General features: G+C 42.3%; 3 protein-coding genes across 3 annotated transcripts in view; 2 read left to right on the forward strand and 1 right to left on the reverse strand.

Annotated features, from left to right (window-relative positions):
• Positions 1–4279: 4279 nt before the first annotated feature.
• Positions 4280–5362, forward strand: LOC123662621 (U11/U12 small nuclear ribonucleoprotein 35 kDa protein-like). The gene is made up of 3 exons (XM_045597441.1): positions 4280–4355; positions 4457–4587; positions 4665–5362. The coding sequence occupies exons 1-3, from the start codon at positions 4280–4282 to the stop codon at positions 5028–5030; spliced, it is 573 nt and encodes a 190-aa protein (XP_045453397.1). The 3' UTR covers positions 5031–5362.
• Positions 5363–5372: 10 nt separating this feature from the next.
• Positions 5373–6915, forward strand: LOC123662632 (serine protease Hayan-like). Its single transcript, XM_045597449.1, has 2 exons — positions 5373–6308; positions 6469–6915. The coding sequence occupies exons 1-2, from the start codon at positions 5449–5451 to the stop codon at positions 6815–6817; spliced, it is 1209 nt and encodes a 402-aa protein (XP_045453405.1). The 5' UTR covers positions 5373–5448; the 3' UTR covers positions 6818–6915.
• Positions 6916–10887: 3972 nt separating this feature from the next.
• LOC123662644 overlaps positions 10888–25936 on the reverse strand; it is a 29146-nt gene continuing 14097 nt past the window's right edge. Inside the window, exons 11-32 of the mRNA XM_045597457.1 lie at positions 24828–24981; positions 23105–23238; positions 22469–22550; positions 22260–22337; positions 21844–21939; positions 20333–20499; positions 20161–20271; positions 19989–20099; positions 19817–19927; positions 19656–19766; positions 19267–19372; positions 18594–18898; positions 18375–18523; positions 18105–18237; positions 17638–17724; positions 17078–17344; positions 14311–14400; positions 13481–13660; positions 12900–13006; positions 12287–12378; positions 11659–11810; positions 10888–10950 (exon numbers count right to left, since the gene is read on the reverse strand). Coding sequence (XP_045453413.1) covers positions 10888–10950; positions 11659–11810; positions 12287–12378; positions 12900–13006; positions 13481–13660; positions 14311–14400; positions 17078–17344; positions 17638–17724; positions 18105–18237; positions 18375–18523; positions 18594–18898; positions 19267–19372; positions 19656–19766; positions 19817–19927; positions 19989–20099; positions 20161–20271; positions 20333–20499; positions 21844–21939; positions 22260–22337; positions 22469–22550; positions 23105–23238; positions 24828–24981 — 2886 coding nt within the window. The remainder of the gene's footprint in view (positions 10951–11658; positions 11811–12286; positions 12379–12899; positions 13007–13480; positions 13661–14310; positions 14401–17077; positions 17345–17637; positions 17725–18104; positions 18238–18374; positions 18524–18593; positions 18899–19266; positions 19373–19655; positions 19767–19816; positions 19928–19988; positions 20100–20160; positions 20272–20332; positions 20500–21843; positions 21940–22259; positions 22338–22468; positions 22551–23104; positions 23239–24827; positions 24982–25936) is intronic.

Raw genomic sequence — 25936 nt, forward strand, 5'->3', positions numbered from 1 at the left:
ATTTTTGTTAATTATTACAACTCAACTTATGTAAACAATATGTTAACTTAGAATATAATTAAATATAAATTAATATTAAATGGATGCATATGGTTTTGTAAATTGCCGTAAGTCCTTAGGGCCTATTTCACTAGTTCGTGATAAATTTTTAATCTACCGATTAGTTTGTATATATTTTCCTCTTTCACCATCAAACAAAATTCTCTGTCAGACGTTTTTATTTTCGTACTGTGAATCTAATAGTAATAGTTTAATTCACTACTTCAGATGATCTGACTTATGAAGTGCTGATAAATACTATGAGTAAAATTATGAGCAAAATAAACTTTACATCAGGTGAGACAGACTCAGGAAAAGTTTTCTACTGTGGGATAAACAATTTTCAGTAAAAATATCACAATATGATATTTTTTGTAACAAATTTTTTTTTGTATTTATTTTAGTACAAATAAGTTTTGTCAGATTCATGTTAAATAGCTGTGCACATGTAAAACAACAAAGATTATATTGGAAAGATAATTTTCAGTTAGTCATAAATAATAGTGGAACATGCTTTTTTTAATTACTGCCTGTGTTTTATTTGAAGGAAGGGAGGAATGCCGATCAAACCGTGATGATGACAGTTAAATTTATTTTACATTTGCAATAAAATTTGCTGTAAATGCCTTAAATTTTTTTTTTAACTATTATTCTGTTTTTTTAAAGTAATATAGTTATGACTACACTAACTGTTCCATTTAAATATAATCATATGTCATAAGTTATAACATAGTATGTACAGGTAAAAGGATTTTTAAAATCGTATCAGCAGCTATTGAGTTTATCAATTACAAATAAACAAACAAATCTATAATTTATTTTCAAATATTTTTCTGTAACTGTCATGTACATTATTTTTGAAAACAATGTATGACATGAATACTTAAATTACGCTTCTAAACTAACTTTTGCGTTATTAATTTTTTTTCAATAGTAAATTAAACTCCAAACAACTGCACTATTAGAAAAAGCCATCGGTCGGCTTTTTAAGTTCCAAGGTGGTAGTGGAATTGTGTTATAGTCCCTTAGTCGCCTCTTACGACACCCACGGGAAGAAAGGGGGTGGCGATATTCTTTACTGCCGTAACCACACAGCAGACCTAACATAAATATGTTTATGCTTTCGAAATAGGCATCTAAAGCTGAATTTGTGACGTACACAGACCTCAAAACTTCAAAATTCATTTTAAAATAATTTTAATCAGAGTAAATAAGTTACTACATGTATTGTGTTCACGACGCGTTAGCGCAACGGTCACAGCATTGGTTGTTGCGGGTTCGATCCCCGCACTTAACAAACTTGACAAATTTGAAAAAATTCTTGTGTGCTTCGGGGGCACGTTAAGCCGTTCCGATTGTTATCATGTACACCTGATAACGATCGTTACTCATAGTAGGAAATATAACCGCCAACCCGCATTGGAGCAGCACGGTGGATAAAGCTATGACCCTTCTAGATGGGGAAAGAAGCCTATGCCCAGCTGTGGGATATTACAGGCTGAAGAAACATTAATGCTAGTTACTCCAAAAAAAAACGAGTTTTTTTACAGATTTTTCTATAATTTTAATAAATTAATAATCTATTAAAATTTTATACATGCAAATTAAATAGAGCTGAATATTAGACTTTGAACAAGTTGCCATGGGTTGCCAGCTATTTTGAACAATTCTCCATTGTAGAGAAATGAATAAAATAGGTAATATTTTTTACAAAAAAAAGCATTAGACTTAAAAACTGGGGAATGTAGAGGTTATTGACACTACACCTTTCTTTCATTCTAAGACATTTCCTGGTTTGTATTTTCTTGTCATAATTTTTTTTGATAAAAAAAGAAACTGATTAATTTTTTTAACGTATAATAGACGTGTGTAACTTTATCCAGCCGGCCTAGCATGCATACAACGAGATATCTCTTGACGAGAGAGAGAGTTAATGTCTACATCGCGTATTTTCTCGATTACCCTAACATGCGCACTACGAGAGGCAAAATTCTCTTCCGAAGACTTCGCCTTGTCGAGTAGAGAAACATTATCAACCATAATCCCAACTGAATATCATTCTTATATCTTATGTCGTAAAGTTGAATTTACAAGGTTATTGACCAATTTCAAACGAGTGACACATGTTTTATTTAACAATGTTCTCGGCCTTTTGGCTAAGATAAAAAGTGTATATCTAATTTAAAAAATCTAATATGGAAAATAAAACGGCGTAAGTAAATGAATTTAATTATATATGTAAAACAATATGCTCGTGTTGTGCTTTATATCTTGTCGCACATTAGATAATTGTAATTCTATCACGCATTGGTTTTTTTTTTTAATTTTTAAAATTTTTTGAATTTTTGAATTTTTTTTTTTTTGATTATTGATTTTACTTTTATTCTATTTAATTTTATTTTTAGTTATTGATTTTTTTAATATAATTTTGTTTTGTTTTTTATTCTGAATGTTGTCTTGTCTTGTTGTACTAACCCAATATGGACTTATACTTTGGTCTGAAATAAAGTATTATTATTATTATTATTATTTAGAATAAGAAGCAACAGGGCGCAAATACGTTTTTTGTGTCATTATATGGCACACTTCACTCGACTTTTCGCATTTCCCGCTCTTCGTATACCGAAATTATATAATTATAATAGGGAAACGCCATGGTATACAAAAAATAGGCACCCGGTTTTATTTATTTTTTATTTATCGTCTTTCTCGTCGATAATATTGAAGACGAGAAGTTTCTCTTCCTAAAACGACAAAATTCGACAAAATTACGATGTCATGTTAGCTTCCGTAGAGATAAATATCACAGATCACTAAAATTTAATGATTATCTCTTCTTGACGTAACGAGAAGAGTATCGCGTGCACGCATGTTAGCTACTGTAGACATAGAGAGATCAGTGTTGCAAAAGTGTAAAATAAAAAATCGGTATATTTGGCTCCGAAAAATCGGTAGAAATCGGTAGATTTTTACTCGGAGTAAAACAAAAGTATTTTAAGTCAATAATGCGTTCATTTATTTAAATTTGTTCCGTTAAATTAAAGCAAATTCTTTATTTGCATGAATATAGTTAATACATAAGGTGTTATTAGTTAGAATGTCTCATATAATCTACCTTAAACGGCGTGCAAACTTTTGTTCCATTTATAATTATATTTATTTTACATTACAGAAAAAGAAAGTACTCAAAAGCGTATACGTTTTATCACTAAGAAACATTAATTATAGAAGTAGTCCACACAAGCATCATAATTACAAACAAATCAAAGATAATAATTGCATAATTTCATTCTTCGCAGCAACTGCTAAAATTGCTAATAATGAAACAGATTATTAGTATTCCCGACTTCCCGTGGGTGCAATAGAATAGCACATTGCCGTGAAAGAAGTATAAATTAGCGATGAATTCGCTTAACACTTCACAAAATTTCGCAACTACATTTAATTTGTTAAATGCGAATTGAATCTTCCCATGTCAATAATGAATCCGAATACTAATCCTAATCCATCGATATAATCCAAAAATAATCCATCACTAATCCTATACCTAATTCAAGAAACAAACCCGAAGAAAGTTATCTTCAGGGATTTTCCCTTGTATACTCACCAGACAATAATAAACTCTATTATATGACGTGTTAGTACAATTTGTTTTAACACACCGCGGATTTGAACGGTCATATTCGACGTCGTGGGAAGAATTTCGGGAAGTCCCCGTGCATTGATTTTGTGTTACCGTTTTCTTTTAGTGTTACCGTATTAAGAATATTATTTTACCTTTCTTTTTAGAAAATTCAAAAATTCGGTAGATAGCACTGCTAAATCGGTATATCGGTAGACAAGGGCCAAAATCGGTAGATCTACCGATAAATCGGTAGCTTTTGCAACGCTGAGAGAGATAATACGAGAAAAGGGGTAGACAAAATTTTGTCGTGGCGCGCATGCTAGGCCGGCAGACGTCAAATAAGTAATAATTAATAAAAAATTAATGAAATAAAATGAACGATTTAAACGAATTTAAATTAGGTATTTTATATTTATAATAGGAAAGTGGAAGTACAGCACTTTAGAATAACATCACTAACTATTTACACTCATCAAAGAGTATAAAGATAAGGTAAAACTTAATTGACTGTGACGTAAACAAAACACTCGTGGTCATGTTTGTTTGTCTGTGATCAAAACAAATAAGTATAAACACAGATAAATTTTCTTTTATTCGTATAATTTTAAGGAAAAAATGTCACGTCAAGAATGTGAATTTCAGAAATATGTTACTGTTTCCTACGATCCAATAAAAGTTGGTTCTATAGATGGTTTGTATCGCAAAAAGTATTTAACGCTTCTATTGATAATAATTTGATAAAAAATCAAATTTTAAATAATAATAACGATGATACTGTTTGTGTTATATTAGGAACAGACAGTGAACCCCATGATCGTGCTATTTTAAGAGCCTTGCACTCAGAATATGTTCCAAATAAGCAAGTGAGAGGTGATCCTGATCATACTTTGTTTATTGGACGTCTAAATCCAAGAACATCACAGGTAAGTTATAGTGGCATCAATTGAATTATAAACACAAATATCATTTCAAAAGTTCAGAAAATAACATTAATTTTCAGGACACAGTTTACACAGAATTCTCGAAATTTGGGAAAATACTTAATTGTCGCCTGGTCAGAGATATTGTTACTGGTAAATCTAAGCAATACGCTTTCGTGGAGTATGAAAGCATGTCAAGTCTAGATCGAGCATTCAGAGAGATGCATAAAGAATATATAGATAGCAGTGAGATTATAGTGGAGAGAGAAGCTGAGCGGAAATTGGCAGGTTGGCGGCCTCGGAGACTTGGTGGGGGATTTGGTGGACGAAAAGAATCTGGCCAACTGAGATTTGGCTGTCGGGACCGACCTTTTAGAAAACCTATTTTAGTCAACCAAAAACCAATGAAAAACCCGTCTCATTCAGCAACCCCCAGTCGGAATTGAACCTTGTGTCAGGATCTGGACACTCACACAATACAAAAACCACTGCCCATACTACACTAAAATCTATATTGTCTGCACGATCTATAGAATTGCAGAGTGTCTTGACGATTTATCCTACAGAATCTAATATTGAAAATAAATACATTTTTAAGTTGTTGAATGATGATTCAAAATTATTTTTGAAGGCTACTTGAACAAATTAATTATGGTTTAATAGGATCAAACCTGCAAAAGCTAGCTACTGTGACCACTGCCATCTCATCATCAATGGATATAATGTTAAGTGTTGATACATACATATATTTTCAAACATATCACATATAAACAATGAATGCATCTTTATTAAAATGTAAGTCACAGGTCCATGTGGTCATGACTTATCAGTGCAAAATATCAATAATGTCACATTTTATAAATAATGAGTATTTTTTGTTGTAAAGAACTTAAGGGATGGTGCAAGTCTTTCACAAGAACTGAATTATATTTATCTGTGTTAGAAGTTATATTTTTTGTGGTGCTTGTAGCGAGTCTAACCTTCATAATACTTCACTTTCTAGCTTGCAATAAAAATGAAAATATACATAAAATTGAACAAAATAAAGAGATAACCAATCAAAGTTTTGATATAAATGAAGAAGATAATGTTTTAGATAAATCTACAACTAAAAAAGATATTAAAACTTATACTCCTTTGCCAAAAGATATAGAGTGCACCTGGAAACCATCTGAAAAAACTACTGCAGTTACCCACTATTATGATTCTGATTTGTTAACAATAACATCTGCCCATCAAACATCACAAGTTGATGAACTGATATCATCAGTACCGCCGTGGACCAGTACAGAAATTACTAGTGAAGATGAAGAGTATGATGGGAAAGAAGCAGATAAAGTAACAAAAGGTTACCTATTGGCTCTCGTAAAGATTAAACCTTCACAAGACATTATATTTGGGTGCACACTGACTATTGTGGCTATAAGTTGGACAATAACTGCGGCGAGTTGCATTGAAGCAATAGAAGAGGTGGACTCATTAGACTCTTTTATGATGATGAGAAATTTTGGAGAGAAACTTGCGGGCAGCATTCACGCAGTATCTGACGTACTGATACATCCACAGTACCAGGGTGTCAACAGATCTTATGATCTCGCCGCTTTGAAATCGGAAGACAATATTGTGAAAGAGAAAAGTCAAATCGTAACATTGCCCACCATGGTGGACTATTTATCCGTCACGATTGGCGAGAAGCTATCTATTCTTGGATACGGTAAATATAGGTACATATTTTAACTTTAGTATGACAAAATGTGAGATTAAGTCTCGGTGCAGAGATTTATTTGTCATCTCCCAAAATCTACGTTTAATTCTGAACTAAAAAAAAATTAAAAGCTTAGATATATTAAAGATAAATATCGTCGGCATCGCTGGCGTTTTTAGGAATTTAGATAAGGACCCTCGCGCCCGAAGCGTGCGAGAGGTGTCGGTGTGGAGGCTGCCGGCGCAGCAGTGCGGCGCGGAGGCGGGCGGCGCGTGGGCGCCGCGCCACCTGGCGGGCGGGCGCGAACAGCGGCGCGGGCCGTGCGGCGAGGGCGCGCTGTGCGCGGGGGCGCGAGGGCGCCCGCCGTGCCGCTACTGCGCCGGCGCGCCGCTGCTGCTGCCGCGCCGGCGCGCGCTGCTGGGCCTCATGGCCGACAACCCGCTCTGCGGCCTCGCCTGCGACCCCGCGCTCTACGTCAACCTGGCCCTGCTCAGGGACTGGCTGGACTCCGTTATCGTTTCCGATTAGTTTATACGTTCGACTGTATTTTATACTCCTCCGAGAATTGTCACCGTAGTAGTTCAGCATTAAAAAGAATAAAATTGACATCTGTCATTATCCTAAAAGTTGTTTTCTTTATTGATGATTCATTCTCGACCGTTCGTACAATCTCCGGTTGCTTTTCCACTCTGGCGAAGTAATTTGTGTATAATTGATACAGCTATAACCCATATAACGAAGAATTAAATTTTTTAACGAAATTCGTCGACGATGGCGATGACCAAGGGCTTGCTAGTGTGCACGCTGCTGATGGCAGTGTTCGTGGCGGGCACGGTGGCGGTGTCGGTGCTGCAGTTCGTGGCGGCTGCGACCGGCGACGACACTCAAGACATTCTTAATGTTTGATGTATAATTTTAAAGTGAAAGATTTAATGAAATGTTGTATTTAGTGTAATCTATACATATAATAAAATGGTAGAAAAGTCAAAACTGTACATTGAATATTTTTTTAAAAGAATACTCGGGATGTGATCTACAATCGATACCGAAGCCGAAAATATAGTTTTTAGAATTTTTGTCTGTTTGTCTGTATGTATGTCCGGGATAAACTCTAAAAGTACTGCATGGATTTACTTCAAAAGTAATATATATGTAATAAGTCGGGTCAACATATAGGCTACATATTATCACGTTATCACCTACGGGGAACGAGCAGTGAACCTTTATTTCCTCAACGCATTCTGTAACAACGTGTTGTTGTTAACAACCATGCTATAAGCTAGCTTCACACAATAAATATCACGCAATATAAGTAACTTAAGCCGATAAACATAATTAAATGAATATAAGTAGTATCAAGACAATTTTAAAGCAGCGCCATGTATTATTTTTTTAGCCATATATATTCATTATTTTCTCCATCTGCTTGAGTCACAAGTTCACAACTTATAACTCAATTCAGTAGAATCACCATAAAGTCATTTATTCAAAGCAGGCTGAAAATAAGCACTTTTCGAAGGTCAATTTTACAAAAGACAGTCTCCCTCTGTTACTGCACTTTCTGTAGATATGAAATGTAAAGAAGGTATAATCGTAAGTATTTTTGGTGCTGTATAGCGTTCACGCAGACGACGTCGCGGGCAGCAGCTAGTCTATTATAAATCAACTCACCTATCACTCTTGACAAAACGTTATACATAAAAAAAATGCCTTTTGTGTGGTTTCCTACACCTCCTACTATCCTATTAGTCTATTCCTACATGTTCTCAAGATTTTTAAATATATTCTTTAATGCACTTTAAAAAAATGTACAGTTACTGATTTGTATACAAATTTAGTTAGCAACGGTGGACTTATCTATAGAAGAGATCTCTTCCAGCCAACCTGTGATAGTGAGAACTAATGTTACATAGCAGGATAAGATAGTTCATTAATGTAGACAACATACAGATTCTTGAAAATAAAAACCTAATTATATAATATTCATAACACCATACAATATACACATACACACTACATATAATATACCATTACACACACCACTACTTATATAAGAATATACACATAAATATTACATAATTATATATTTACGAGTATATAAAAGTGACGCCGTGTTGGCACAGCGGTCAAAGTCATGGATTGTACCTGTTGCGCTGGCGGTTGCGGGTTCTATCCCCGCACATGAAAAACATTTGTATTGGCCATACAGGTGTTTGCCATGATCTGAGTGTTTGTGCAGTCCTTGTGGGTCTCCCCACCGAGCCTTGGAGAGCACGTTAAGCCGTCGGTCCCGGTTGTTTTCATGTACACCTGATAGCGATCGTTACTCATAGTAGGGAATATATCCGCCAACCCGCATTGGAGCAGCGCGGTGGATTAAGCTCTGATTCTTCTCCTACATGGGGTAAGAGGCCTATGCCCAGTAGTGGGATATTAGAGACTGAAGCGAAGCGAGTATAATTTTAACCTACTTCAAAAAAAGAGAAATTTTTAGTGTAACTCATAACTCATAACTTTACTGGGCGCACCGATTTTGATAACTTTTTTAATGAAAGCTGGCGCTTGTGTGATTAAATTTAAATTTGTTCGAGATTTAATGAGTACCTACTTTTTGGGTTATCAGCAATGCGTATTTAATTCATGACTTTCGACTACCTGCGACATATTACTTTTCGATGTAAACTGAAGTCGGTTTTTTTTCTCGTTTGCGAGCAAACAGTTGTGTTATTTAATTATCTAACTGGAATCCTTGTATTTATGTACTAAATTAAGTAGAAAAGTAAACAGGTGAAATAAAAGTCATCATAAGCATAACATAAACAATTTAATTAAATAATTTTAATATGATGAATCATTATAATACATTTCGGAATACACGTTGCTGGCGCCGCCGCGAGCGTCAAATATACAGATACACGACTAACGTTACGTCTTTATACAAACACGAACATCGGGCTCGGGCCCCGTCTCGCACTATACAACCTGCGTCACCCCACTTTACATATAAAACACCGTCTGTACATATTATTGTTTATCTTATTTATACATTGAAAACGAAATGAAACATGTCGAGTGAAATAATCTAAAATATTTCTAATAATATTTATTGTCTATGATTAATTGAGATAATAAAACAAAACCGATTCTATTGCACCATATATCTAAATAGGAAAATAAAATCTATAGAAATTAAATTAAAGATAAAAGTATAAAATTATATAAATATAATACCGAATTCATTTTCAATCAATTTAAGAAATTAATTTTTAAAGTGTCGCCATTGAATGACGTCATTCGACCAAAAATAATTTTGTTAAAAATGAAAATTTTCAAAATAGATACAGATAACGTAGGCGAGTCGCCAAGACTTAAATAAATTACTTTAAAAATCTTCTGTAAGACCTAATCAGCAGAATAGTCTTTTATAATAGGTTGTATATAGGACACACTTAAAAAAACATGAGCAAAGATGACGACATATAGAACAGAGACTAAATGAGAATTACCAACTATTTTAAAAAGTCCACGTCACACTTGCGCTAAGAAGCGAACCACGATCAGTGAACATAGAAATATTTATCCTGGTTGATCTTACGCATTGTTCCCCTAGACTTATCGCACAATGTGTAACATCCCTAAAACACACAAACTTTAATTTAAATTATATTAATGCCAGGAACGAAATCATTGTTAACCTTTTCCATATAAACTTCACATAAATATACTCTCAATATACTTTTTTTTTATATAATTTTAGTTAAATTTTGTTTGTTATGTATAAAAATTGCTTAAAGATTGGGTCATATGAGATCCGTATTTATCTATATTGGTATCGTACACGTTAGCTTGTGGAGAAGCGATTGCGTAGCTATGTCGCCTTTATAGTACGGTTGCACCGTGCGACCAACGTGATAATTATGCAAGAAATAATTCGCAGTCACTAACAGGTTTAACCGTAGCTTTAAAACACGATATCAGCTGGCAGTCGCTTTTCCTTGAAGTTCCTAGTTGTTTCGGTTAAAAGTAAGTAATATTCTAAAATTTGATGGAAAAAAAACAAACGCTGGCACGCTATAATGAATGCTAATATTAAATCAAATCGGTTTTTAACGTTATTTTTCTTTAAAACCGCCAAATATCAAATATTATTATATAAAAATAACTCGCAATATGGCCGAATTTGTTCTATCCGTCATTTCTCGATTCCAATCTACATAATCAAATCAGGGTTGTTACAAACTGAATTCCTGATTATATTTCATGTCTAAGAGATTAAATAATTTGTAAAACACTTCCTAAATGTAAAGAGGAATGTAATATGAATGTCACAGTAACAAAAACTAAAACATTCCAACTAAAGTAACGAACACACCCGTGCGACCAAGCGAAACCGAGCATTTTAAAACGTTTTAAAATTGCACAAGTCTGGGCGTAGCTTAACGAATGCGTGTATCGCTTCGTATTCACTTCGTTTAGACGTTCAGGTGTGTTCGGTGTTAAAACTTAATCGCTATAACAACCCTGTCTCTTTATTATTTAGAAGTAATAATAGTTTATCGTATCCTCAACATTAATTCCTTAGTAACATGACACCGGCTTCATATCCCGCTGCGGTAGTCGTCGTCGGCGGCCGCCAGCTGCGCCGGGTCGTAGATTCCACCCTGCGGAATACATATAATTTCACTGAAAAATATATGCTCTGATTTACATACATGTAATAACTATTAATTAATAATATGAATACTATTAAATTATAATAATAATAATAATAATAAAATAAATAAACGAGACTGCCGTCAGCTATTACATTAGAAATGGCATCATTTAAGAACAAATTGTACTTTTTATGAGATGTGAAAAGTTTGCTATACCTCCTGCTAGTGACTGGACTCCTGGTAGCGTGAAATCAAATATATCCGATTAGCACTACTAAAGAACTAATTTCATACATATTTCAACTATACGTGGTTCGAATTAATTATGACTTTATTTGCGAGTTACCTCTGTTAGGGGTGGTGTCGGAGGAGGGTGGGGGGAGTCTTCGGGAGAGGAGGGAATGGACACTTGCACGGGCTTGTGGACCGGCTGATTACAGTATGAAATTAATGTTAGTAGTGAAATTATCATTTTATGGGTATCATATTTGTGTAGAGACCTTTTTAAATAGTGTGGGTAGTTTTTTTCTTAATTACAAAGGTGGCAGCCAAGCGCAGTCTGCCTGATGGTAAGCGGATACCTTAGTTTATGGACGACAGTAATACCAGAAGCACACAAGTGCGGTGTCCTTCCCCCAATCCCCCCAGGAACTCTGATCATCTCACTCACCACAGAAACAGAACACTATTTGAGAGCAATGTTAGTAGCTGTACCTGCGCAGGTGCCGGCGCGGGCACGAAGTAGTCGGTGGGCGGCGGGGCGGGCGGCAGCGGCGCGAGGGGCGGCGCGGGGGGCGCGGCCAGCGGCGCCGCCGACATGCGCGCCCCGCCCGGGTTCAGCACGTCCACGTACGACTTCTTTATATCTGAGGGTGTGTTATAAGTTATAATCATTATCATCATTACAGCCTATACAGTCCACTGCTGAACATAGGCCTCCACAAGTTCACGCCAAAAATAACGTGAACTCATGTGTTTTGCCCATAGTCACCACGCTGGGCAGGCGGGTTGGTGACCGCAGGGCTGGCTTTGTCGCACCGAAGACGCTGCTGCCCGTCTTCGGCCTGTGTATTTCAAAGCCAGCAGTTGGATGGTTATCCCGCCATCGGTCGGCTTTATAAGTTCCAAGGTGGTAGTGGAACTGTGTTATCCCTTAGTCGCCTCTTACGACACCCACGGGAAGAAAGGGGGTGGCGATATTCTTTAGTACCGTAGCCACACAGTATAATCAATAAAATAAAAGATATATTTGACAAATAACACTCATAACCGATATTTTTATATCGTTTGTTATAATTAACATGCAATGGTGAAAATTAGATAATTATGTAAAGCGACTCACGTCGTCCTTTCTGCATTTTAAAGATGTTCGACACGGGCGCGGCGGGCGGAGCGCCGGGCGCCGCCGGCGACCCGAGCGGAGTCGACGTGCTTCTGAGCAGAGGTGGTACATGTTGCAATCATCTCAGTAATTATTGTAGTTAGCAAATAAGTGTAAATATAATAAAAATAATTACTATATAAAAATATAAAAAAGCAATATGTAGAAATAGTCTTGATCAGTGGACTCGCGTCGACTTTTAGAAATTTGAAATTTTAAGACTAGTTATTAAGACTTCTAGGATTCTAAAGTTACGGCGAAGTAACGATGCATGTTAAAAAATAATAATAATAATATATGAAATAACAAAAGCACGGGCATAATAAGCCTGTGGATATATCACATAAAAAAAAAAACAAAAACAGAATCTTCTTTTCTTTTGTCACATTTAATACTAATAAACAACAGTGCACGCAATCAGAAATAATTGCAAGAGTTGCTATGAAATTGTATCAAAATATAACTACTAGACATCGACACGTATGAGCTAAACGTTTTGTAATATAGGTGAATATATTTAGAGGTGTTCGTGCTTTAAAGACAGATGAAGCAAGTCGACAGAGGGCGGACTCACAGCTGCGCGGCCAGGGCGGTCAGGGCGGGCGGCGGCGGCGGCGCGGCGGGCTCGGACTCGGGCTCCGCCGTGTTGCGCCAGCGCTTGCGCTGCTCGTCCCACACGATCTGCGACACACGGCTGTGAGCACGTGCGCGTGCGCGTGCGTGTGCGTGCGTGCGTGCGCACTGCACACGGTCTTGCGCACGACACTTACTTATCATGCTTATCACGTTGACATATTTACCCACGCTACACAAATAGTTCATGAAGAATCAATAAAAGACAAAAATCGGGGGATTACTTTATTATTTATTTTACAGATATATAAGTAAATATAATACAATATAAGTATATAATAGTTATAAGTACATAAATATATTTTAAATTCAACAACGTAGATAAATAATATACTGTAAATACATTTTCACATACTAATCGAACAAATAGGGAAGGTAGGAACGAGAGGCATTGAAAAGTATTTCGTAAAGAGAGCATTACACAGGCAGGTGACAGTTATCGAGCACAGGCGCGCCCTACATGAGCGTGGGCAGCTGGAGCGAGGACAGCGGGGTCGGCGGGGACAGCGGGGAGGCACTCACGGTGGGGTTGGTGTCGTCGGGCAGGATCATCTGGTTGGGCGCGCGCCGCGACAGCTTGGTGAGGAAGCCGCCCAGCCAGCCGCCGCCGCCGCCCTTGCCGCTCTTGTTGTCCTTAGCGCCCTCGGAGCTCTTCGCCTCCTTGCCGGTGGACTTGGGGCTGTCCGAGTCTCGGTCGTTTTGCTGGGAAAATTTGATATCGATTGGTATTGGATTTACAAAATATTTAAATGGTAGAATTCAATTATGAAGGGAACTGTCATAATATAACCATTAATTTATTCATTTGGATTAATAAAGGCTTTCCCGAGTGCCAATATGGATGATTTTACCATTGTTTTAGATTTGATATGGATATTTTTGTTATTTGTATTAGATAATTTTAGTATGTGAACTGACCTGAGCTAGAAACATCTAAAAAATATAACAGAAATATATTTGATAATTAAAATTAAGTTTCCTAACAACGCAATAAGTGTAGAACCTCAATTGTTCGTGTACATTTTTATGCGTCTTTTTTTTTATGTCACTAGGTCGGCAAACAAGCGTGCGGCTCGCTTGATGGTAAGCGATTACCGTAGCTTATAGACGCCTGCAACACCAGAGGCATCGCAAGCGCGTTGCCAATCCAATCCCCAGGAGCTCTGATCACCTTACTCAGCAACAGGAACACAATATTGCTTGACACAGTATTATTTAGCTGTAATCTTCTGTAAGGTCGAGGTACTACCCCAGTCGGTCTGCTCCGTATTTTGAGCAGGAAATTCCTGCTGTACCACAACGAAAACTAGAACAGAAGTATCAAACAGTGACAGGTGCATGTAGGCACTTACTTCAGCCGACGACGGCCGGTCCTCGTCGCGAGGCGCGTTGCGAGTCGCACCTGGCATCGTGATCGTCGGCCGCGAGTTCTCGCCGCTCTGCTGTCATGTTACACGTCAATATGGCCAGTTAGAAACATTCTTTGCTTACAACTACATTTGATACATCAGTCTTGCACGGGTGAATACTAAACCAGAAGCATTCATTATACAAAATATATAATGAACATTTCTAAGCTACATAAAAGATCTGTCAAATAGAAAGTGGTTAAAACGTAAATTTACAGCTGAACTTAACTAATACTTGTTATGTAATGCCTCTCGGTTGTATTCACCTGTACATGGTAAGCACACCCATTGAAAGTAATGTATGTAAGTGTATTAGAGGATGCCAAAACATTCTCAACTATTTTGTTGACCGATTAAGGTATTTTAAAGCATAATTTAAGAGAATCAGTTCTTGACATTATCGATTTTAAAATTAAATCTCTCAGTAAGTGCACCTTAAATTCAACGAAATAGAAAGAAGCTATGGACTAAAATGTCTAACCAATATTTGTAGTACATAAAAATGTAAATAATATAAAGAAGTATATGATATTTTATGGATAATTTTTTATAAATAATTAAAACAACAATTAATCAGTCACATTTATCAGTAGGTTAGTAGTATTCATTCAAATAGGCTTCAAAACTTCCCTCACACCTATTAAATCAACATTAACAGAATATATTTTAATTTTAATGGTTATTTTTTTTAAGCTTTCACTGTTTCGAAATGTGTTTTCTGCTGAAAATACCTGGCAAAAAACTCAATAGTTACTCTAAAATCCGTCAACAAATTACTCAATCACTATAAATTCATTCGTCACCACCGTCACTAAGCCTATGGGTATCATGTCAGTATAAATAATCAGAAACATTTAATTGGAAACGCAGGATTCAATTTAAAAAAATGAAGACAAAATTGTTTTATAACCGTTTATTGCAAAAACTACACAGTACATTAGTACGGTATCCAGCAGAAAATATTGCACATTGTTAGTCTCGGCTTGATTAGGTTTTGTAGAGCGCTGTCCCTGTCGCACGAACATTAAACATTTTCTGTATTTATCTAGAGTTGTTACAACCACTAGTTTTTTTAAGACGTACGAATAGTAAAAACCAAATTAAAAAAACTGTCTGACAGTTTAATATAATTTGTACGGAACTACGGAAGTAAGAAAATTCTTAATTTACTATTTAAATGGAGTTCAAGTGAAAATCAAATTGGAGGTTTCATCTTCTTATTTAGTGTCCTTAAAAACACCTTATTTACTGATTATAATAGGTATCAAAACTTATTTTTAATCTTGTTTAGTTGTTTGAGCTGCTGAAACCACCCAACATGGATAAAAAGTGGTAGATAGTTTTTGGACCTCAACTACCTTACGCTATAAATTGAGCGTTTAGCTCTGTGTAAATATAGTACTGGCTGAAATATTGCAGACATGTGAGCGACGTTGACGATATATTAAGACTTTGCAGCAAGCTGAATTATCGCAAGCCATATGACAACCTATGACGTGCAATATTTTCTGCTGGGTAATAAATGTGCTCTACAACAGTAAAACATTTTAATAGAACAACAGTGTGCTAATTAGTCAAAAATAATTAATAAAATAGTTACAAAACAATAAAATAGCACAAAGTAAGAAAAAAATACATCGTAGTATTACGATTTAATTCAGGAGGTTGACGCTGTCATGTTTCGTTTTGATATCACAATTTTGTAGTTTGAATAAATCATTAGATCAGATCCGAAGTATCACAGAACGGTATCATATCGTACCTCATAGCAAATCGTTCAGTCACAATTTGTAAACAATAAATCGAAATAAATATCAGATGACAAAAACATAAATAAATAAATACAATCTAAATGCACGGCAACCGTCGTCGGCCGCGTCGGAGGGCGCTAGTAGGGCACGGGCTCGTCGATGGCGAAGGTCTCGGGGCCGGCCACGTAGTAGCGCGCGTCCGGCTCGGCGCCCCCCCCGTCCGGCGCGGCGCCCCCGCCGTCCGGCTCAGCGCCCCGCCAGGCCAGCGGCTCGTCGATGGCGAAGGTCTTCGCCGCGGGCCGGCGCGCCAGCAGCGCCTCGAAGCGCTCCACGCTGCGCTCCACCGTGTGCCGCAGGCGCACACTCTCCGGCTCGTCGATGGGGAACGTGCCGCCGAACACGAGCGGCCGCGTGGCGCGCCGCGAGGGCGCCGCCCGCGCCCACCGCTCCACCGTGTCGCCGACGACGTGCCCGTAGCGCGGGCGCGGGGGCGGGCGCGGGGGCGGCGGGGGCGGGCGGCGGCGGCGCAGGCCGGCCGGGGGCGGCGCGGGCTGCCCCCACAACACGCGTTAGCACATCGCACACACGGCGTGACGGCACCGCGCCGACACTGACACGCCGCGGCGGTACGGGCACGGGGGCACGGGGACTCGATTCTTAGACGTTTTTTCAATTGATTGACGCGGGGAATCGGTAAAAGACCGACGTTCGAGTCGCTCGAAACCATATTGAAAATAGTTTACCGAGAAGTGACGCAACAATCGTTTTAATGTACGTTTTATACTACGTTTGCATTAATTTGTTTACATATATGATCGTTTAAATTTTGGTCATTGACATACAACCCATCTAAATCGTTTACAGAACTAAACTTTCTTAAAAAGTATTATAATTTTTTCACGCATAATACGCCTAATAAATAATCATAAGTTTAGTACGTGTATAACGGCGTTACTCACCTCATTATACTCGTATTGCGCGTTGCCCTGCCAGTACGGGTCCGCGTACTGCGTGTGATCTTCGTAGCCGTACTGCTGCTGCGACTCGTAGTGCTGCTGCTGCGGCTCGTAGTGCTGCTGCGGCTGTTGTTGTTGTTGCTGCGGCTCCGGCTCTTGTTGATACTGCTGTTGTTGCACAGGCGTACTCTGGTAGTACTGGGACGGGTAGTCTAGAGTGTCATCGACGGGGTCCGGGTACTGGGGTACTGATGAGGGTTGCTGAAGAGTCTGGAAAAAATAATATTTTTACAAATTATTCCTTATAGCTTCTCTGATAATTTAGGTCAAAACTAAACTGAACTAATTATGAGTATATATATAAATAAATAAACACACAACAGCCTCCAGTGGTATTTTCTTGCCAATAAAAATGTTAGTCATGAACAGGGATCGAACCCACGAGCAACAGCCAGTGCTGTGAGCGCTGTGCCAATGCGTCGTCAATGATCAATTAAATGATCATCAAAAATAGTGTTTGACTTTTGTTTGGGTAGTTGATTTGGTAATGAAAGATTGCTCACCTGGTCCCACTGCGGGTACTGCGCGGAGTCAGCGACGTGGTTCACGGTTGCGTGGTGCTGCGGAGTGTTCTGCTGGGACTCCTCCGCCTGGAACAGTAATATTTAATATAAAAACTTTCCTATTGTTTCTATTTCTTTATTTCGTTTAATTTATGTAAGTCAGCAACTGGATGGAATTATTTAAAACAACTGTTGTAATAAAATATTGTTGCAAACGGTGCTTTATATCCACAGATGTGAATGTTATTTTAAACGAATACATTATACACTTGTGATGAAAGTTTAGTCCTTGTATACGTGTAACTGTAAAGTTTGAAAAGAGCACATGTGACGGAGAAAGTGAGCAGCAATAGGTTAGGTTAGGAAGTGATGAATAATAGAGGAATGGAAGAGGAAAACATGTTGTGCCGACCCTACACAAGTGGGATGAGGGCAGGAAGATGACGAACTGCAAGTGCTCAACTCACCGCCAGCTGCGCCGCGGTGGCGTGCAGGTCGCGCAGCCAGCGCTGGCGCCGCGGCGACGGCTCGCCCGCGTCCGAGCCCGAGCCCGCCTCCTCCGCCGCCTCGTCCGCCAGCGCGGGGTCGCAGTACTTCAGCCTGCGGGCACACGCCATACATCACACGCATAATTTTTAAAATTTGTATGGAGTTTGGGTACTCGACTGATGTTGGAAAATCATTTTGAATGAGTCCTTATTAAAAATTGAAGGCTGGAGCTGTGTGTGGCGCCGTACCGGTCGGCCAGCTGCGCCACGGCGGCGGCCAGCGCGGCGGAGCGGCGCGGCGCGGCGGCCAGCGCGCGCGCGGCGCGCTCGGCGTACTGCAGCGCGCGCTCCGCCTGGCCCGCGTCCGCCAGCCGCGCCGCCAGCACCAGCTTGTACACCTGCGGCGAGGACGGCCGTGAGAGCGCGCGGCTCGGGCTGAGCGTGCGGGCGGGGGAGGGGGGCACCCACCGTGAGCTCGTCCAGCACGTAGTCCTGCTGCGCGGAGCTGAGCGACAGCGCGTACTCGTACACCTCCGTCGCGAAGATCGCCTCGTTGGTGGCGAAGCGCGCCAGGGTCGGCGCTCGGGGGTCCGCCAGCAGCAGCGACAGGCGCGGCGGGGCGGCCGGGGCGGCCGGGGCGCCGGTCGGGGACGGCGCGCGGGGCGAGCGGGGCGGCTGCAGCGGGGCCAGCGGGTGCGGCGCGAAGGGCTCGCCCGCCGACAGGTAGCAGAACTGCGCCGAGTACAGCAGCCCGCGGGCGCTGAGCGTGTCGCCTGGTGGCCAATTGTCATTATTTAGTCCGGTGGGTAAACCCAAAATGCAACTTATTTCAAAAGGTAAAATTTTAACAATAACATTAAAACACAGTTATAAAATACATCATTACACTACATTATGCTCTCGTTAATTCGACATGTAAATAAATTTTATTCTAACTAAAAAAAATTACGTCCAACTCTAAAAACTCTAAGTTTTATTTACATTGAAAACGAAATATTTAACAATTAAAATTTTAAAAATAGATCATTATAATAGCCGTTTGTTTTATATAGTTTTACACGCAACTCCACGTATTCGACTGCACCAGCAACATCGACTACCCCCGTTAACGAACGCCGGTGCAGTAGTAGCGTGCGCTCACCGAGCTGCGCCAGCGTGCGTCGCTCCTGCTCCGGCCGCGCGCCCCCGTTAGCCAGCAGGATGGCTGCGTGCGGCCGCCAGTCGCCCCAGCGCGGGTCCGACGCGCCCTGAGTCAATAAAAACACATTCATTTACTAAATTTGCACACCACTGCATGCGAGCAGTGTTATTTAGCTGGGATCTTCTGTAAGGTTTAGGTACTTCCCCAGTCGGGCTGCTCTAGGATTTGAGTTGGATATTTCCTGCTATACCTCAGTAAGAGATTAGCTAGTACAAGATTAAATGAGAGTAGATTTTTTTTTTTAAGTTCTTAAACATTTTTTAGGCTATAGTAACGCCGCCCGCCCGCCGCCAGAGGGAGGGGGGGGAGAGAGAGTGGCGAGTGCTCACGGCTAGCAGCGGCGGCGCGCGCTGCTGCAGCGCGGTGTAGAGCGAGTGCAGCGGGTCGGCGGGCGCCAGCGCCGCGGTGAAGCGCGCCAGCACGGCGCCGCGCGAGCGCCGCTCGCCCGCCGCCAGAGTGAGAGGGGGGAGAGAGAGTGGCGAGTGCTCACGGCTAGCAGCGGCGGCGCGCGCTGCTGCAGCGCGGTGTAGAGCGAGTGCAGCGGGTCGGCGGGCGCCAGCGCCGCGGTGAAGCGCGCCAGCACGGCGCCGCGCGAGCGCCGCTCGCCCGCCGCCAGAGTGAGAGGGCCCCCCCACCCCCTAGAGAGAGTGGCGAGTGCTCACGGCTAGCAGCGGCGGCGCGCGCTGCTGCAGCGCGGTGTAGAGCGAGTGCAGCGGGTCGGCGGGCGCCAGCGCCGCGGTGAAGCGCGCCAGCACGGCGCCGCGCGAGCGCCGCTCGCCCGCCGCCAGAGTGAGAGGGCCCCCCCACCCCCTAGAGAGAGTGGCGAGTGCTCACGGCTAGCAGCGGCGGCGCGCGCTGCTGCAGCGCGGTGTAGAGCGAGTGCAGCGGGTCGGCGGGCGCCAGCGCCGCGGTGAAGCGCGCCAGCACGGCGCCGCGCGAGCGCCGCTCGCCCGCCGCCAGAGTGAGAGGGCCCCCCCACCCCCTAGAGAGAGTGGCGAGTGCTCACGGCTAGCAGCGGCGGCGCGCGCTGCTGCAGCGCGGTGTAGAGCGAGTGCAGCGGGTCGGCGGGCGCCAGCGCCGCGGTGAAGCGCGCCAGCACGGCGCCGCGCGAGCGCCGCTCGCCCGCCGCCAGCGCCAGCGCGTGCGCCCACAGCCCGGCGCTCATCGCGTACTCTGCGGGGGAGCTCGATTCAGTATATTCTAGCTCTGGACTCTGGTAGACGTGACCAACTCTGCTAACTTGCTCGTGTAAAGTTATAGTGCCATCTTTTAGAGCACTGTTGCTCATTCGAGTTTTCTAGAAAGTTATAGAACATGCGCATTCGGAGCAGTTGAGGTAGTATAACTCGCGTCATGAAAAAAAAAACACTGAAAGAAACTGGAGGGGGTGCGTTTGCGCATGGGTATACTCGCGCACGAAAGTACTACTGTTTTATTTTTTAATTAGGCTTTCATTCGCTACTTCGTATAATGGTTATTGGTAGAAGGTACATTAAAAAATACTAGAAATACCAGTGCAAATAATTCGCACTAAGTAAGTATAATAATTATCACTTTACAAAATTACAATTTTTTTAAACAAAAGCAATAACAAATTTTGAATTTATTGAAATGTCGTATTCAAAAATATTAATTATCTGTACTCTCAATATTCGTATTTTTAAAGTTTTTATGTGTTCAAAATGATAAATTGATATTTGTTTTTTAGTGAAATAAATAGTAAATGGAGTTTTACAAGTGTCTGTATGCTAATGCGTTGTGAAAGTGAGTGATAAATGCGGAAAAAACAGACATTACGATTACGACAGAGATTACGATTGACAGTGGTTTGTTTACCATATAAGACTGTTCCAAAAAATGGACAGTAGAAAAAAGTTTTTTCGAGAGTTGGCAACACTGTAAATCGCCTTTGCGCATTTTGACACCAAAGTTTTTTCGAGAGTTGGCAACACTGTAAATCACCTTTGCGCATTTTGACACCCAGCGTTCTTTTTACATGACGCGAATTATACGTTATAAATAATTTTTCTCACTTCTCTATGTAAAACTATTTCGCAATTTAAAACTTTTGTGCGCGATAGTATTTTGAGTCGACGTCGAACTGTCCAACCAATAGCACACCGGCAAGCATGCGACACGTGATAAACACCCGCCCCCTACCTCATACCACCAAATAGACCGATAAATCGCCTTTGCGCATTTTGACAGCCAGCGTTCTTTTTACATGACGCGAACGATACGCGACTATGTCGATGTGTTTTTGTGCACAATAGATTGTGCAAGTACACTCAATAAAAATAAAATTGGAAATTTTGTTACAGGGCTATATTTCATGAAGTTTAGAGGTTACTTTCCGTGGTTAGTATAGTGACGGACCTTTTAGACATTCCTGATTATATAAACATGACCCTTACTTTTATTTGGCTTTAGAAAAGACGTAGTAATGAACTATTAAATTTATTTGTTTCTATAAATATGTCAATACAAATAAATCTTCCGTAAAACATGTTAACTCACCCAGAGCCTCTTGTCGGTTTCCATAGATGAGGTATTCTCGGAAGCGTTCTATTGCTTCCTTTTCGTCGATAACCGGTTTAACTGTTTCTTCTTCAACTGTAATTAAACAAACGTTTATGTGATTGATTTAAATATATTTAATCTAAATTAAAAAATAACATTTCTAAATAAAACTTGATTAAAATTTTACTAGCGACATCTAGCGTGAACGAAATAATAGTCCCGCGGAATAACACAACACGAAGTTATTTTTCTTTTTGTGAAAATTGCTGCAATTTGATGTTTTGATTTCTTCTTCGGAAGATACGGAAATTTTTAGATTTAACTATATCGTAATGAAAGTTAGAAAAGTAAAATATGTTTTTAAGACTTAAAATCGAATTAAGGTGTTACTTCATTGATATTTAAACACTTACGCGGTGGGTCGACCGGCAGTGGCGGTGACGGCACCTCGCGTTCAACGTCCAGCGAACCCGACAGCGACGAGCCACGTTCTGAATTAAAAATAATTTATATTAGCTCACTTTCACGGTTAACACACATTAAACACTAAGATTGGTGCACCAAATATCAAATTTATATATTGCTTCTTGTACAGAAAAGAGGTGAACAGAGTGTAACTTACCCGTGCCCTTTTCCGGTATCTTATATTCGAATTCTTTCGTATTTTTCATCAACAACTCGGCGACGTCCGAACCAACGACAACCTGGAATGTAATTTTAATTTATAACTTTACTATTTGAATATATATGTAAATATAAATGAATACATATCTGAAATGTATGTACGCGCATTGATTATTGATTTCGCATAACTTTACCAAATCAGATAATTCTTTTGTTGTATTCGTTATAGTTACAAGGTTTCCATAAAAAAAAAAAAAAATGAAAAAAGTAGATATATTCAACAAAATAATAGCACAGCGGTACAATTTGTGCCAGATTAGCTCGTTTTATTTAAATTTGTACTAAGAGGCAGTCCATTAATCACGCAATGTTTTCAGGAACTTTTTCACCCCTTTATAACAACCAGGGTTCCTTGGTGAAATTTGGTGAGGTTTTAGACTACCTAGTACCAGGTTTAGAAATAGCACGTTTAATGAAAAATAAATACACGTGATATCTCGTTATAAGGCAACCCCCCGTTTTTTTAATCTCTCCCCCCCCCCTTTCGAGCCTCACGTGATTAATGGACAACCTCTAAGTTCGTTGTGATGAATGAAACAAAAAGGAAGTATAAGGTAGTGTCGGTGCGACGCACCCCGTTCTGCCGCAGCAGCAGCGCCAGCAGGTCCCACAGCAGCGCGTACCCGACCACGTCGGGCCCGCCCAGCGTGGCCGCGTCGCGCGCCCTCGCCGCGCAGTACTCCACCACGCTCTTCTTGTGCGTCACTCCTGCCGGTCACACGGTACGTTTTAAACTTGTCTTAAGTCGTTATAGCAGGCGATCATTTTATTATAATATATTATGTACTCGTATAAAACTAAATATTTATTCATAGTATATTCATAGTAGGCTCGCGCTGCAGCAGGCGCAGCGCCGCGCCCTACTGCTCGTGTCGGCCGTGGAGCGTGTCACCGAGTGCGTGTGCGTGTGCGTGTCGTACCCCGGAGCAGCGGGCCGGGGTAGGCGGCCAGCTGCGCGGCGGCGGGCTCGCGCTGCAGCAGGCGCGCCAGCGGCAGCAGGGCAGCGCCGCGCCCTACTGCTCGTGTGGACCGTGGAGCGTGTCACCGAGTGCGTGTGCGTGTGCGTGTCGTACCCCGGAGCAGCGGGCCGGGGTAGGCGGCCAGCTGCGCGGCGGCGGGCTCGCGCTGCAGCAGGCGCGCCAGCGGCAGCAGGGCAGCGCCGCGCCCTACTGCTCGTGTGGACCGTGGAGCGTGTCACCGAGTGCGTGTGCGTGTGCGTGTCGTACCCCGGAGCAGCGGGCCGGGGTAGGCGGCCAGCTGCGCGGCGGCGGGCTCGCGCTGCAGCAGGCGCGCCAGCGGCAGCAGGGCAGCGCCGCGCCCTACTGCTCGTGTGGACCGTGGAGCGTGTCACCGAGTGCGTGTGCGTGTGCGTGTCGTACCCCGGAGCAGCGGGCCGGGGTAGGCGGCCAGCTGCGCGGCGGCGGGCTCGCGCTGCAGCAGGCGCGCCAGCGGCAGCAGGGCAGCGCCGCGCCCTACTGCTCGTGTGGACCGTGGAGCGTGTCACCGAGTGCGTGTGCGTGTGCGTGTCGTACCCCGGAGCAGCGGGCCGGGGTAGGCGGCCAGCTGCGCGGCGGCGGGCTCGCGCTGCAGCAGGCGCGCCAGCGGCAGCAGGGCAGCGCCGCGCCCTACTGCTCGTGTGGACCGTGGAGCGTGTCACCGAGTGCGTGTGCGTGTGCGTGTCGTACCCCGGAGCAGCGGGCCGGGGTAGGCGGCCAGCTGCGCGGCGGCGGGCTCGCGCTGCAGCAGGCGCGCCAGCGGCAGCAGGGCAGCGCCGCGCCCTACTGCTCGTGTGGACCGTGGAGCGTGTCACCGAGTGCGTGTGCGTGTGCGTGTCGTACCCCGGAGCAGCGGGCCGGGGTAGGCGGCCAGCTGCGCGGCGGCGGGCTCGCGCTGCAGCAGGCGCGCCAGCGGCAGCAGGGCAGCGCCGCGCCCTACTGCTCGTGTGGACCGTGGAGCGTGTCACCGAGTGCGTGTGCGTGTGCGTGTCGTACCCCGGAGCAGCGGGCCGGGGTAGGCGGCCAGCTGCGCGGCGGCGGGCTCGCGCTGCAGCAGGCGCGCCAGCGGCAGCAGGGCAGCGCCGCGCCCTACTGCTCGTGTGGACCGTGGAGCGTGTCACCGAGTGCGTGTGCGTGTGCGTGTCGTACCCCGGAGCAGCGGGCCGGGGTAGGCGGCCAGCTGCGCGGCGGCGGGCTCGCGCTGCAGCAGGCGCGCCAGCGGCAGCAGGGCAGCGCCGCGCCCTACTGCTCGTGTGGACCGTGGAGCGTGTCACCGAGTGCGTGTGCGTGTGCGTGTCGTACCCCGGAGCAGCGGGCCGGGGTAGGCGGCCAGCTGCGCGGCGGCGGGCTCGCGCTGCAGCAGGCGCGCCAGCGGCAGCAGGCGCAGCGCCGGCGCGCGCCCGTCCACCGGCCAGCCCGCGCTCACCACCACCAGCGCGCGCGCGCTCAGCACGCCCTGGGAACACGACCACACTCTTATACAAACCATTCTTTAAATATATCGTATACATACACTAGCTCCTGCACGTGACCTCGTCCGCGTGGACTCCGCTTCTATTGCTCTTAGCGTGATTATCTATAGCCTATAGCCTCCCTCGACAAATGGGCTATCTCATATAGAAAGAATTTTTCAAATCAGACCATTAGTTTCTGAGATTAGCGCATTTAAACAAATAAACTCCTGAGCTTTATAATATTAGTACAGATATAAAAAAAAAGAAAAACAATATTATAAAGCTCGGTAAAACTTTATATGAGGAAAAACTGAATTTCGGGACCGTGAGGGGAAGGAGGGTGGAACGCTATGGTTATGGATATATCCATGGTAAAAGTTTTGAGGTTAGAAGAAGAATTTCGCAGCTTTCACACGTTATTTTCACATTTCACACTTTTTTCAGATTTCACACGCTATTTTCACATTTCACACGTTATTTTCACGTTTCATAACTTATTTTCAAAATAAAAACGATCTCGACTCCAAGATCAACAAACGATACAACTTACATTAATCATGCTCCGTTCCGTAGTTTTCACATGTTATTTTCATATTTCGCACATGATTTTAACATTTCACACGTTAATTTAACGTTTTCACACGGTTTTTTAACAAACTATACAACTAATGTTTAACAACTGAGAAATAGATGTTTTAATAAAAAATGACAATCCATACGACATAGTGTTGTTACAAAAAAAAAAAAAAAAAATAATAATCCTAACCTATCTAATTTAAAAATTACACCGTTTATCGACATAATTTTATAACAGTAAATAAATAAAAATAAAATATATTTAAGTAAAAAACATAACATGAAACAAGGCTGTATGGTCTTAGACATTTGCCTTTACAGTTATTTAAACAAAAACAATGAATTTATGTCTACATTGCTTTGGAGCGAAACGATAAGTGG

This window comes from Melitaea cinxia, chromosome 2, assembly GCF_905220565.1.
Source record: "Melitaea cinxia chromosome 2, ilMelCinx1.1, whole genome shotgun sequence".
NCBI lineage: Eukaryota > Metazoa > Arthropoda > Insecta > Lepidoptera > Nymphalidae > Melitaea > Melitaea cinxia.

What these genes read in the sequence shown, in the direction of transcription:
- LOC123662621 (XM_045597441.1), top strand. Translation starts at nt 4,280, where the DNA reads ATGTCACGTCAAGAATGTGAATTTCAGAAATATGTTACTGTTTCCTAC. An exon ending in AAAAGTTGGTTCTATAGATG is followed by an intron (nt 4,356 to 4,456) that starts GTTTGTATCGCA and finishes GTGTTATATTAG; the next exon opens with GAACAGACAGTGAACCCCAT. An exon ending in TAAATCCAAGAACATCACAG is followed by an intron (nt 4,588 to 4,664) that starts GTAAGTTATAGT and finishes ATTAATTTTCAG; the next exon opens with GACACAGTTTACACAGAATT.
- LOC123662632 (XM_045597449.1), top strand. Translation starts at nt 5,449, where the DNA reads ATGAGTATTTTTTGTTGTAAAGAACTTAAGGGATGGTGCAAGTCTTTC. An exon ending in CTTGGATACGGTAAATATAG is followed by an intron (nt 6,309 to 6,468) that starts GTACATATTTTA and finishes TGGCGTTTTTAG; the next exon opens with GAATTTAGATAAGGACCCTC.